This window comes from Lipotes vexillifer, unplaced genomic scaffold, assembly GCF_000442215.2.
Source record: "Lipotes vexillifer unplaced genomic scaffold, Lipotes_vexillifer_v1.1 scaffold2094, whole genome shotgun sequence".
Lineage (NCBI taxonomy): Eukaryota > Metazoa > Chordata > Mammalia > Artiodactyla > Lipotidae > Lipotes > Lipotes vexillifer.
In genome coordinates, this window is record NW_006790887.1 from 160,364 (window position 1) to 172,401 (window position 12,038).

At 52.2% G+C, this 12,038-nt stretch overlaps 1 protein-coding gene across 1 annotated transcript in view; it reads left to right on the forward strand.

Annotated features, from left to right (window-relative positions):
- NOM1 (nucleolar protein with MIF4G domain 1) overlaps positions 1-12,038 on the forward strand; it is a 16,440-nt gene that overhangs the window by 4,252 nt on the left and 150 nt on the right. Inside the window, exons 4-12 of the mRNA XM_007463989.1 lie at positions 133-328; positions 4,575-4,898; positions 6,500-6,610; positions 7,338-7,505; positions 8,090-8,211; positions 9,015-9,147; positions 9,612-9,743; positions 11,558-11,667; positions 11,984-12,038. The exon at positions 11,984-12,038 is cut by the window's right edge and continues 150 nt beyond it. Coding sequence (XP_007464051.1) covers positions 133-328; positions 4,575-4,898; positions 6,500-6,610; positions 7,338-7,505; positions 8,090-8,211; positions 9,015-9,147; positions 9,612-9,743; positions 11,558-11,667; positions 11,984-12,038 — 1,351 coding nt within the window. The remainder of the gene's footprint in view (positions 1-132; positions 329-4,574; positions 4,899-6,499; positions 6,611-7,337; positions 7,506-8,089; positions 8,212-9,014; positions 9,148-9,611; positions 9,744-11,557; positions 11,668-11,983) is intronic.

Here is a 12,038-nt window from a genome sequence, read left to right on the forward strand (position 1 = left end):
AAAAAAAAAAAAAAAAAAAAAAAAAGAGGATCTGTTGGAAGTATTAATAACTTTTTCAATTTTTTTAATTGACCTAAAAGAAATTCTTGATTTGAAACAGCACTGTCGCTCTGTCTTTCCAACTGTCTGCAGGCTGAGTGAGCCAAACCTGGCCTCCATCAGTGGCCAGCTGGAGGAGCTGTACATGGGCCACAGCAGGAAGGACATGAATGACACTCTGACAGGCGTCCTCCTGAGCGCCTGCGCCCCGGACGCAGCCATGCCCACCAGGCTGGTGATGGAGCATGTCCTCCTGGTCAGCATTCTTCACAACACAGTTGGCATCGAGGTAGGGCTGCCTGTCTCCAGCCATTAGCTGTCCAAGTGCTGCTTGTGTCAGTGATCAGCTGACACAGCTCAAGGCCACCTTGTCTGTGTTGTATCATCCTAAACCACACTCGGCAGCTGCGTGATGCTGGCCAACTTCTGCTTTTGCGCTTGGTCCCTTCTGACATGGCCTTATTGTCTGTTAGTTCAGTCGCTCTGGGCTGACATCGTGGACTTGTCTTCATCTTCTCTGTATTCCCCATGGAAACAGTGACTGTTTCAGGTGTCCAGAGCACAGGGCTTTGTGTTGGGCGAGAGGCCACCGGAATGTGAGGTAAAACTGGGCACGAAGCGAGGGGACACATGACAGTGCCTGGGCTTGGAGCCTTGGTGCCCCTGGGTGGGCCACAGACCTGCCCGTGTCTGTGAAGTGGGGCCTTCGTCGGGATTCAGTGGACAGCGTGTCTAAAGCATCTCCTGTGTGGTGCCTGGTACTCAGTAGGTGCTGCTGAGGAAACAGCATCCCCATGCCATCCGGCCCGCCCCGTGTTCTTGGTCCTTGGTCAGTCACCCTTGTGTTGGCATCAGGGAGGCCCACCTCGTCCCGGGTCCTCTTCTGTCACCTCCCACAGTGAGATCGTAACCTTCCTGGTCAGCATCCACTCCCTCCGTGTGGCTGCTTGCAGGGTTGTTGAGGGAAATCGCTCTGGTTACAGGACTTTACACTAAGGTAGACAGACGCATGAGTGAATGAGTAGGCCAACGAGGTGTAATTTTCCAGATGAGCTTTATATTTACCAGAGAACTCGATGATCCCGTAGGATCTTTACGTGGGACAGTGTCTTTTAGTGGGTGGTGTTTAGCCCCTCTGCCTTCTGATTGCCCTCCTCCCAGGAACAGGCCTCGGCAGCAAAGTGTCACTGCAGGTCTGATCCCCTGGTGTAAGTCCTCAGGACTCCCAGCAGGATGAGTGGGGCAGGTGTTTATTTAGCCCTGCTTTGCGAACGCAGCAAAGCCCCTGAAGGCCGGGCTGTGGACGGGTCCCGGGGCCTTGCCTCCCCCTGCCACGCACTCTTCACACCCCTCCCACTTTTCTAGGACTTGCTCACAGTTATGGTCTTGAAAACCATTTGGGGTCTTACAGAGTGGGCCTGTCCGGGGCTTGCTTTAAAGAGCACAGACTTTCCAGGCCTTCTCCTTCCATCTGCGAGAGGCTCAGCAGTGAGGGCAGTGCTGGGCGGGGAGACCAGCCATCTGGCCACCTGCCTGCCCACCCTCCCCTGGGGGCTTGGTCTGGTGGCTTCAGGCTGGGAGGCTGGGGTTGTCTGCAGGAGCCTGGCCCGAGGAAGTGCTCGTTAAAGTAGTCCTTGTGCGCCACTGCGTGGTTGGGTGGTTGGAGTTCACCCTTCCTCCCACTGCAGGCTCCGTCACCCTCCCGAGAGAAACCTCTGGGCCACGCTTTTCTCCTCTAGCCAAGGTCATATCGTAAGAACTTTCTGTCAAAATTTTATTGAAATTTATTTTTATTTATCTATTTGGGTGGGCCGGGTCTTAGTCACAGCACGTGGGATCTTCATTGCAGTGCGTGGGCTTCTCTCTAGTTGTGGCGCAGGAGCTCTGGAGAACGGGCTTACTTGCGCCACGGCACTTGGGATCTTAGTTCCCCGACGAGGGATTAAACGCACATGCCCTCCATTGGAAGGCAGGTTCTTAACCACTGGACCACCAGGGAAGTCCCAGTGAGAGCTTTGAAAGATGGCAACTCTGGGACCTCCTGGGCACAGGGAGGCGAGGAAAGAGGAGGGGGCGTGGGCCCCAAGACCTCTGAACAGCAAACTCTTCTCAGCTAATCTGCACCAGCTGTTTAGGGAATCGCTCCTCTGGCGTAATTGTTTGATTTCTAAGGGCTGTGAGTCCCTTCTCTTCATTACAAAGCGTAATGGAATCACTGGATCCCTTCCTAGTGCCCTGTGATGGCCACGGTTCATTCAGTGCCATTATAGGCTGTCCTAGTGCACCCCTGGTCCTCCTGGACCATCCCGGAGTACTTGACAGCGCCTGCCGATGCAGGGGACATGGGTTTGTGCCCCGGTCCAGAAAGATCCTACATGCTGCCGAGCGGCTGGGCCCGTGAGCCATGGCCGCTGAGCCTGTGCATTCGGAGCCTGTGCTCCGCAGGGGGAGAGGCTGCAACAGTGAGAGGCCCGCGTACCGCAAAAAAAACAGTTTCAGTACAGACAGCATTTCATTGAGTTACAGAAAAGGCCGTAGACCCTGACCACCTACACAATATCAGGAATCCCCTGCATTTGAAAATGGGAGATTATTGGTCCCACTTTTCATTTAAACCTTCACTAACAGCGTGAGGGACAGCTGAAGTGATCATTCCAGGGCAAGTCGTGAGGGGACTTCAGCTAGCGACAGCCATTAAAACTGGTGCCAGACGAGGCTGAGCTGTCCCAACTCTGGTTCCACTGAACTCCTCTCAGGCCTGTGATGAGAAAAGCATCCTCACAGGAATCCATGCAAAGAGGAACGTGAGTTACAAAGCCACGGTGTCAGTTACTGAATTGCTTCTGAGTCGTTGAAAAATGAAACTCAGGTCTGTGCAGATTTGTGTTAAAATCCCCAAGTCAGAATTAATTTATTTGTTTAAATAACTTTAGCAATGTGAATGTTATTCCTATTTTTAAATGCTATACTATTATATTTTATTTTGAAGACGTTCAATGGAATCTATGATTTTGACAGATTTTGATATGATTAAATGATCCCATTTGTGTGATTGAAAACATACCTGAGTTTTTTGTTTGTTTGTTTTTGTTTTTTCCGGTATGCGGGCCTCTCATTGCTGTGGCCTCTCCCGTCACGGAGCACAGGCTCCGGACGCGCAGGCTCAGCGGCCATGGCTCACGGGCCCAGCCGCTCCATGGCATGTGGGATCTTCCCGGACCGGGGCACGAACCCGTGTCCCCTGCATCGGCAGGCGGACTCCCAACCACTGCGCCAGCAGGGAAGCCCCTGAGTGTATTTTACACCTGAATTTTTCTTGACGTCCGCAGAGTTCTAATTTCTGTTTTAAAGCTGTGTTTGAATGTAACACAGCGGCCACGATGGGAGAGCACATTCTTCAGGTTCATCTTTAGAGAAGAGGCTGAATCGGGAGTTAATGGGTTAAAGTTGTTTACTCTCAGGTCTTCAGGAACTAAAGAACACATCCAGTCTGTCAGAGCTGCCTCTGCGAAGCCACTCTTCCCTCCTGCCGATCTGGTGCCTTTCTCTGGACTCCTCTAGCATTTATGTTGTTGCAATTTGGCAGTAACATGTGTATATTTTCCTGCGACAGCCTGTCCAGTTGATCTCATCCTCACCTGGGATTTTAACTACCACTCCTGTTTCTATAACCAGCCCTGCCCAGGTGTCCTACGGTTCAGGCTTTATAAGGCTTTTTTTTTTTTTTTTTCCTAACCTCATGTCTTGTGGGATCTCAGTTCCCCGACCAGGGCTTGAACCCTTGCCCCTGTGGTGGAAGCGCCGAGCGCTAACTGCTGGATGGCAGGGAAGCCCGTAGGTTACAGTGATTCCGCCCAGCCCGCACTTCTGCTGCTGCTCACGGATCCCCGTCAGAAGCTCGGTCAGCTGCTGTTACGCAGAAGGTTGATCTTTCCCGTCCAGTGGGTGGCCGCACCCTCTAGTTCTGTTGCTGGGTGACTCTTGGGCCCGGTCCGCCTTCAAGGCTCCAGCACGGCTGCGGTGATCCGCGTCCCCGTGTCTCAGCTGGAGAGTCGCCATCGCTCTGCCACTGCCGGGCGCCCACTCCCCTCTGCTCCCTCCAGGCCCATCCAAGCTGGAGAAGGGAGCCATGTTAGGTAGTAGTGCATTTTTAGAGATACGGATGTGTCTTTAACATTCTTAACGATTTCACTTTTCCAAGGAACCAGAATGGCTGCTGGCCAGAAACAGCAACCTCGTTGATTTTAAGGACAAGAAGGTGCACTTTGAGGGAAGGTGTGCGCTGGGCACCCTGCTCTGTGTCGTGTGTGGTGTGGTGTTTTCCTCTGTAAAGCACTGGGCCCTCAGACTTGAGTTTTTAGAGGTTTTGCCCTGCTGGAGTTCGTATCCTGCCACATGTATGTTTTATGTGTTCATTTTAAAAGTACTAATTCTTTCAGCATGCGTTGAAGTTAAAAGAAGCAGGATCCCTGAGAATGACTTGCTAACTTGATTCTTACACGTTTGCAGTAATGTTTTTTCTGTTTTTCATCCAGGTCGGTGCGCACTTTTTGGAGGCTGTGGTGAGGAAGTTTGCTGACATCTATAAAAGCGGATGTGACGGGAAAGAGGGTGACAACCTGTTCGCCATCATCGCCCATTTATATAACTTCCACGTGGTGCAGTCTCTCCTCATCTTTGACATTTTGAGAAAACTTATTGGAACTTTCACAGAAAAAGATATCGAACTGATCCTGTTAATGCTGAGAAATGTGGGCTTTTCCTTGAGAAAATATGATGCTTTGTCGCTTAAGGAACTGATCACTGAGGCCCAGGCCAAAGCCAGCGGGGCAGGCGGCAAGTTCCGGGACCAGACCAGGGTATGAGTGCGTCACCTGACCTGCTTCCTAACTGCCTAAATGCTCACACTGACCAGAACTTAAACATGAGTATCTGGGGTGAATATTGCATTTCGTCTCGTAATTATCCCTGTTATTTTCTGCCTCTTCTGGTTTTGTGGCTTCATCCAAGGTGTGAGTGAACCTTGTGTCTTTACTCTTGTGAATTTAAGAATCGATCTATTTAACATTCAGCCATTCAGAAGAGGTTTACTGGGAAGGCCTGGGGCAAGGGGCCGGGGGGTTAGCCCGCTCGGCCTTCTGGCTCTTCCACTCGGCAGCGAAGGAACCAAGGCTTCCAGGCCTCGGTTTCCCCGTCTGGAAAGTGGGGGCTAACTCGTTTGCTGGCCTGCAGACTGAGGGGCACGGGAGAGTCATGGGAACCCCTGGGCCAGGTGAGGGCTCATTTGAGGAAAAAGGAAAGCGTTCCTGTGAGGAGGCATCAGGAGTGCAGGGCAGGGGCTGGCCTCAGGGCCTCATAAACCTGCAGGGAACTGGGATTTTATCCCAGAGGCACGTGAAGGGCTCTGAGTGGGTTTTCATGCTGAGGTCACTTTGGCTACAACGTAGGAAAGAGAGAAGCCACCTCAGGGGTTGGGGCGGTGATCAGTAGAGTTGCAGTGGACGTGGGTTTAGGACGTAGCAGTGGCCAGACTTGGTGGGGGGAAGGGGAGAGAGGGAGGGGTCAGAGGTCACCCCAGGTACCAGCTTGGGCCTGCAGGTGGGCAGTAGTTTGTTCAGGATACACAGACTCGACAGGAAGACTGGCCCATTTTTGAAATGCTGAGGTGAGGGCTTGGGTTAGCTGTGAGGAGGGAGGTGTAGGTCGAGCCCCCTGAGGGTCCTGGGGCCCGCGGAGGTGGTGGTGGAGTTGCTGTGTAAGGGGGCGGGGTGCGGCTCCACATGGGAGAGGAAGATCATGGGGGCGGGTCCCAGCGAAGACCCTGCCCCTGTGTTGAATGCTCAGGGGTCACGTTTAAAACAGACACGGCAGACACAGGCATTTGGCTCAGGCTGGCCTGAAGCTGGAGGAGGTGGGCTGGGGAGTGACTGGGTGGGTTTGGAGTCCCTGAGCGCTGATGGAAACGTCCTAAAACTGATCGTGGTGATGGCTGCACAGCCCCGAGTGTGCTCGGTGGACTCTTGGCATGTGAGTTATGTCTCAGCTGAAGTGAATGTTGGGGGGAATCTCAGGGTCTGTGGGAAGTCTTTGTGCTGTTCTTGAAAGTCTTCTCTAAGTACAATATCATTTACAGTTTAAAAGTTAGGAAAGCAAAAAGGCCAGGAGTGGGAAGGGGTTGCAGATGCGGTGGGGAAGGAGGGCAACTGAGACCAGGGGCCGGTGGGGGTGGAAGGCTGTGCTACCCGGGTGTGTTCTTGGCCCGCGGGGCAGGGGAGGGATTTCTGTTCTCGGCCAGGGAGGCCTGGGCGGCTGCTGAGGTTGGTGCAGCCTCTCCCAGAGGCGCCCCTGCCCCGTCCTCGGCAGCGGTGACCACGTGCGCAGAGGCGGTGTCTTTATCCCCATGGTGAAGCGTCGTTAGTTTCCAGCATTTAAGATAATGGCTCGTCCCATCTGTCTCCAGGTTCGCTTCATGTTGGAGACGCTGCTGGCCCTGAAGAACAACGACGTGCGGAAGATCCCGGGCTACGACCCCGAGCCCCTGGAGAGGCTGCGGAAGCTGCAGAGAGCCCTGGTAGGCACCCTCCTTCCCGGCCGCCTGCGCTGCGGGTCTGTGCCAACCCCCATGAAGTTCCGGAGGGCGGTGGAGCCACAGGTCAGGTGCCCCGCCCAGTTAGCGGGGGTTCCCAGATGTGAAAGGCAACTGCACGTTTCTGTGGGGCGACCCTCCCTGTGAGCTGCGTGCGCCCCACGCTGAGCCCTCTGCCCTCAGCCGCGCCGGAGAATCGCGGGAGGACCTCTGATCACTTTGGAACAGGGCCTGGGCCGGGGTCCCACCAGGACCAGGGAGGCCAGCCTGGGGAGTAGGGGGCTCGTCTGTTGAAGCTCCCCAGAGCTTCTCAGCGTGGGGACCCCGGGCGAGCTCTTCGGCCCGGGCACCAGTCAAACCCAGAGTGGCCTCCTCCAGCAGGTCCCAGGCCCCTGCTGGTGGAGTCCTCACTGCCGGCCCTTGGGGCGCGCCTCCTGCCCGAGTCTGAGCCTCTCTCCCCACCCCCGCCCCGTGACAGCTGTTCTAAGACAAGTGTTCTGGGTGATAGACCCACAAAGCCCAAATACACACACTGAGAGTTTACCTCGAACTTTGGCATTATTCCTAACTGGTTAACTGTCCCGGCTGTCAGTGACCCATCACAGCTTTCACGCACCAGAAACGCTGTTATCTGAGCTGGAAAGAGCCGGGGTCGCTGTTGCCCAGGCTCTGAGTTGCCGCGGCCTCCACTGGCTGCTGTTTTCTCAATCAGCTGCGAGGCGCTGGCTCAGGGACAGAGACTCAGCTCCGCGTCTCCTGGGACAGCGTCCTGAACGCCGAGCGGACCGGGCGCTGGTGGATCGTGGGGTCCGCGTGGAGTGGCGCCCCGATGATTGACAGCGGTCAGCAGAAGACCCCGCGGAAGCAGCTCACGGGGACGGTACGCGGCCCGTGCTCACCACCGCCAGGCGTGTGACCTGTGTCCCCACGTGGCTTTCCCTGGGTTTATTTGAAGACCTTATAGAAATAGCTACTGCTTTGTGATATCATTTAATTCCATTTCTGTTATTTCCTTTTAAAGTCTCAAAATGTTAGGAAAGGGACTTAAACGTTGAGTGGAGTGAGGGGAGCGCAGGATGATCACTCAGGCATCCTGGCCTCCCCGCCCTCCTGGCCCTCCTGGCCCACCTCCTCCCGGCCGTAGCACTTAATCTCCTTCATTCCACTGGTACTTGGACTGGCAGACCCACTGCTCCTGCGAAGCCTCCCAGATCAAGCGGTTTTCTCCTTGCAGGCTTGCTTTGCCTCTTGCTATTTTTCCTTTGTGGGGGTGCCGGGGGGTTTGCTCAAGAATAAAGGTTCTGCGTTTACATACGTGTATTTATGCATACCTTACAGTTAGCTTTGCGTCAGGCCACAGAATTACACATATTACTTATTAGAAACTTAGTAACTATGCTAAACCAAAGAACAACTTTCACTGAAATGTTTGTATGATCTACGCCCGGTCATCCCTCTTTCCAGGTTAGCTCGAAGATACTGGAGCTCGCCCGAAAGCAGAGAATGAACACCAACATCAGGAGAAGCATATTTTGTACAGTCATGACTAGTGAAGACTTTCTGGACGCATTCGAGAAGCTCCTGAAGTAAGCCTGTGTGCGAGCCTCTGCTCTGTTGTTGAGTTGGGTGCCACGTCGTAGAGGCCGGGGCCCTGCCCCTTCCCACCCGCTGCCCCGCGCCACAGGCTGCAGTCCAGCTCCTGCTCACTGACCGCTGGTAGCTCCAGATTAGGACAGTTTATCATCTGTTTTGATTGGAAAAAATCAGGTGACCACTTGACAGTTCCTGGTGGCTGCTGTTTGTCATGAGTTGCTTAAAACCCTCCTGTTAAAGTCGTCTTTCCGATTACGCCTGAGTTAAACTTCCTGCTTAATTTAGTTGTAATTATGTTACAGCTTCTATAATTAGTTGCGATGAGATTGAAAAGCATCTGTGTACTACGTCTAAAAAGTCTAGTAATTAATTTTCCTTTATTTGCTTCAAATTCAGAAGGAAATTCAGGGAAAATGTTGTAGGACTATGAATCCTTGTCCACAGTCAACACTATGCACTAAAAGGATGGATTTTACTGCGTGCAAACCAGACCACACGTTTTAGAAAAAAGAAAAAACAAGAAGGGCCCACAGCTGAGGCCCTGTTTCTTGTCGGTCGGTCACCAGTGACAGGCCTTTGTAGAGCCTGGGGTCACCTCATTCTGCCACGTTATTGGAAACACTGAGGCCAGAGGCTGGGGCCGGGCCTGGAGCTCCAGTCCTGCTACCTGGCCCTGTCTACTCAGCCCACTTAACCAAACTGCCAGAGAGGATGTGTTCCTCTGAAAGATTTCTGCCTTAAAGCTGTTAAAATTTGGCAAATTGAAGGTTTAGCCCTCGCTCTTCCTGTCTTACAGGCTGGGGCTTAAGGATCAGCAGGAGAGAGAAATTGTTCACGTCCTCGTAGACTGCTGTCTACAAGAGAGAACGTACAACCCTTTCTACGCGTTCCTGGCGGGCAAGTTCTGCGACCACGCGAGGAGCTTTCAGGTGACAGCTGGGAGGCAGGCCACCTGTGTCCCACTCTCCTCTTTAACCACTCTGACCGACTCGGCCCACCTGGGATGCGGGCCGAGTCGGGCCACCCTGGTCAAGAGCTGTGTGTAGAGGGTACGCGCAACCTGAGCCGTGTCCCCATGTCGCCTTTCCCGTCACAGATGAGGGGTCACGACCCGCTTAATCGGCGAGTGCCTATGGTTTATGTTGCACCATCTTTTTCTACTGTTTCTGCTGATTTAAGGGAAAATACTGCAATAGAAAGAAATTACTGTGAAGCTATTGCAAACCACTGTATATAGGAAAGGAGAGTGTAGTTGCTTCTAAAAAGTCTTGAATTTTAGGATATTTTAAGTAAATAAGTACAGTACCTTTGGATTATATTTTTAGTGATTTATTCTAATAATTTGTTGAATTTTACCTTTTTGTTTTGTTTTGTTTTCTTTGTTTTATATTAGATGACATTCCAGTTCAGCATATGGGACAAATTTCGGGACTTAGAAACTCTGCCAGCCACTAACTTCTCTAATTTGGTTCACCTGGTGGCCCACTTGCTGAAGACCAAATCACTGCCGCTTTCCATTCTAAAGGTGTGTGTAATGTGCGAGCTGATTTGAAGCGCTGAAAGTGATAGCATACGCTTGAGCCTTGAGCCCCGGGGGGGCAGGGGCCCCGACCCCCTGCGCAGTTGTAGCCCGAGTGTAACTTTACAGTCGGCCTCCGTATCCTGGTTCCACACGTGAAGATTCAACCAACTTGGGAGCGTGTGGTCCTGCAGTGCGTATTTAGTGAAAAAAGTCCTCATGTAGGTGGACTGCACAGTCCAAAGCCGAGTTCAGGGGCCAGCTGTAATTCTGTATGTTTGGTACCTTAAGAATATGCGTTTCCTTAGATCCTGACTCACCTGATAAACACTCTCATTATCAGACCATCATAGGAAATCGCCAGATGAGCACACAGTGTAAATTTGCCTAGTAGCTCAAGGCGCCATTACAGTTGTCTGCTCCTTTACATGAATCAGTCTCGGGACTTGCTGTGCGTGTACAGGCCATCATGAGTCCTGCGGCGGCCGCTGCTCCGTCAGGAAGAAGTGGGGTTGTGGGAGCTGTACAGAAGTTGTGCTTCTGCCACTCCTCCCTTGGCTGTGGCACATCTTTTAGAGCAGGGGCATCCTCGCCCCTGTCGAATTCCCACGTTGACTCGTCAGAGACGATGAAACGCAGATGCTCTGGAGGTGGTCTGGGGTGGACAGCAAAGCCTAGACATGAGAGGCGGGTCACACTGGCCTGGGCAGCAGGACCTCGGGGGTCTGGGGGTCCTGACAGTGTGGACTGTGGGAGAAGCTGAGGGGCGGGGCAGGGGTAGTTGGGGGCCCGGCCTCTTGCCTTCCACTTCCTGATCCTTGGGACAGGCTTGGCTGCGGTTTCCTGTCTGTGTTTATGTATTTGTTCACCAGAGCGCCTGAGTTAACTGCATGTTCCTTAGAGATGTGCCCTTGGGTTTTGGCTACTATACTGAAAATGAGGGCCAGAGCCTTGTCCCACATACCAGAACTGGGGAGAACTTACAACACGGAGAGCTTCTCCTTGCTGGAGGGAGTCTTGCCTTCGGTTTACTTGAGTTTGAGCTCAGAATGGAACAGGATGTGGCGTGTTCCTCAGATACAGCAGGTCCTGGAGACTCCTTGAAGCAGCCCACCCCCTCCGTACCTCACGGGGCTCTGGCTGTAGGCAGCACTCTGGCTGTAGGTGTCTGCATGTGGTTAACCAGGCTTTTGATGTCTGACACGGGGCTCTGGCTGTAGGCAGCACTCTGGCTGTAGGTGTCTGCATGTGGTTAACCAGGCTTTTGATGTCCTTTTACAGCACTCTGGCTGTAGGTGTCTGCATGTGGTTAACCAGGCTTTTGATGTTGTTTAATTTGGCATAAGGTTGAAATTTATCCATGTTGATATCTGCAGTTCTGTCCTTAGATTTTATTACTGCTGTATAGTATTCCACTGTATAAGTATACTATGGTTGTTATATATATGAATTAGTCTCTTATGGATCTAAAGTGTGTGTGTGTGTGTGTGTATGGTTTTAATTAGGGGATAATTAAGGCATGGAGATAATCTACGTTTCAACTCCAGGAATGAGATTCCTGATTCGCTAGGTACCCATCAGCCCCCTGGACTTGACTCAGCACTGCCGAGTTGCTCTCACCAGTGGTGTGCACGCCTTGCAGCAGTGCACCAGCGGTCCCAGGGCCGCGTGTCAAATGACAGCTGTTCATTTTATAAAACTGGAAATAGCCTTAGTAAAGGGGCAAGGGGAGCGGTAGTTTTTTACTCAAACTATAGTCAGAAATCACTGCAGAGGTGGCTCAACAGTGTAACTTTATTATTTTTTATCCGGACTGTTAGGTCGTTGAATTCAGTGAATTGGACAAACCCAGAGTCCACTTTTTACGAAAAGTGTTACATATGCTGCTCATGGAAACGGAAGTTGAAGACCTTGGTTTAATTTTTGCAAGGTTTGTTCCCAGCTCTTTCGATAAAACATGTGGAAAAGAGGAGAGAAATTGTTTTCACCTGTGTTGTTTTATAAAAGCAAGCTTGTTGTACTTACATGTAGCTTTTCAGTTTTAATTTTAATAATATTCTGAACATTAATTTGGGGAACATGAGACTTGCCTAATAGCAAACAGAAAATGATTTCTGACAGATAGGATATTAAGTTCTTACTTGAGAATTCTGACCAGATGGAAACTAGGTACGTCCCCTGCTTCGGGGTCCCTAGGGCTGAGAGGGGGGCTGGCTGGTCACTGACGCATGTCCCTTCCTCCTCAGGGTGTCCGACAGCCCCGCGCTGGGCCTGCTGCGGGAGGGCCTGAAGCTCTTCATC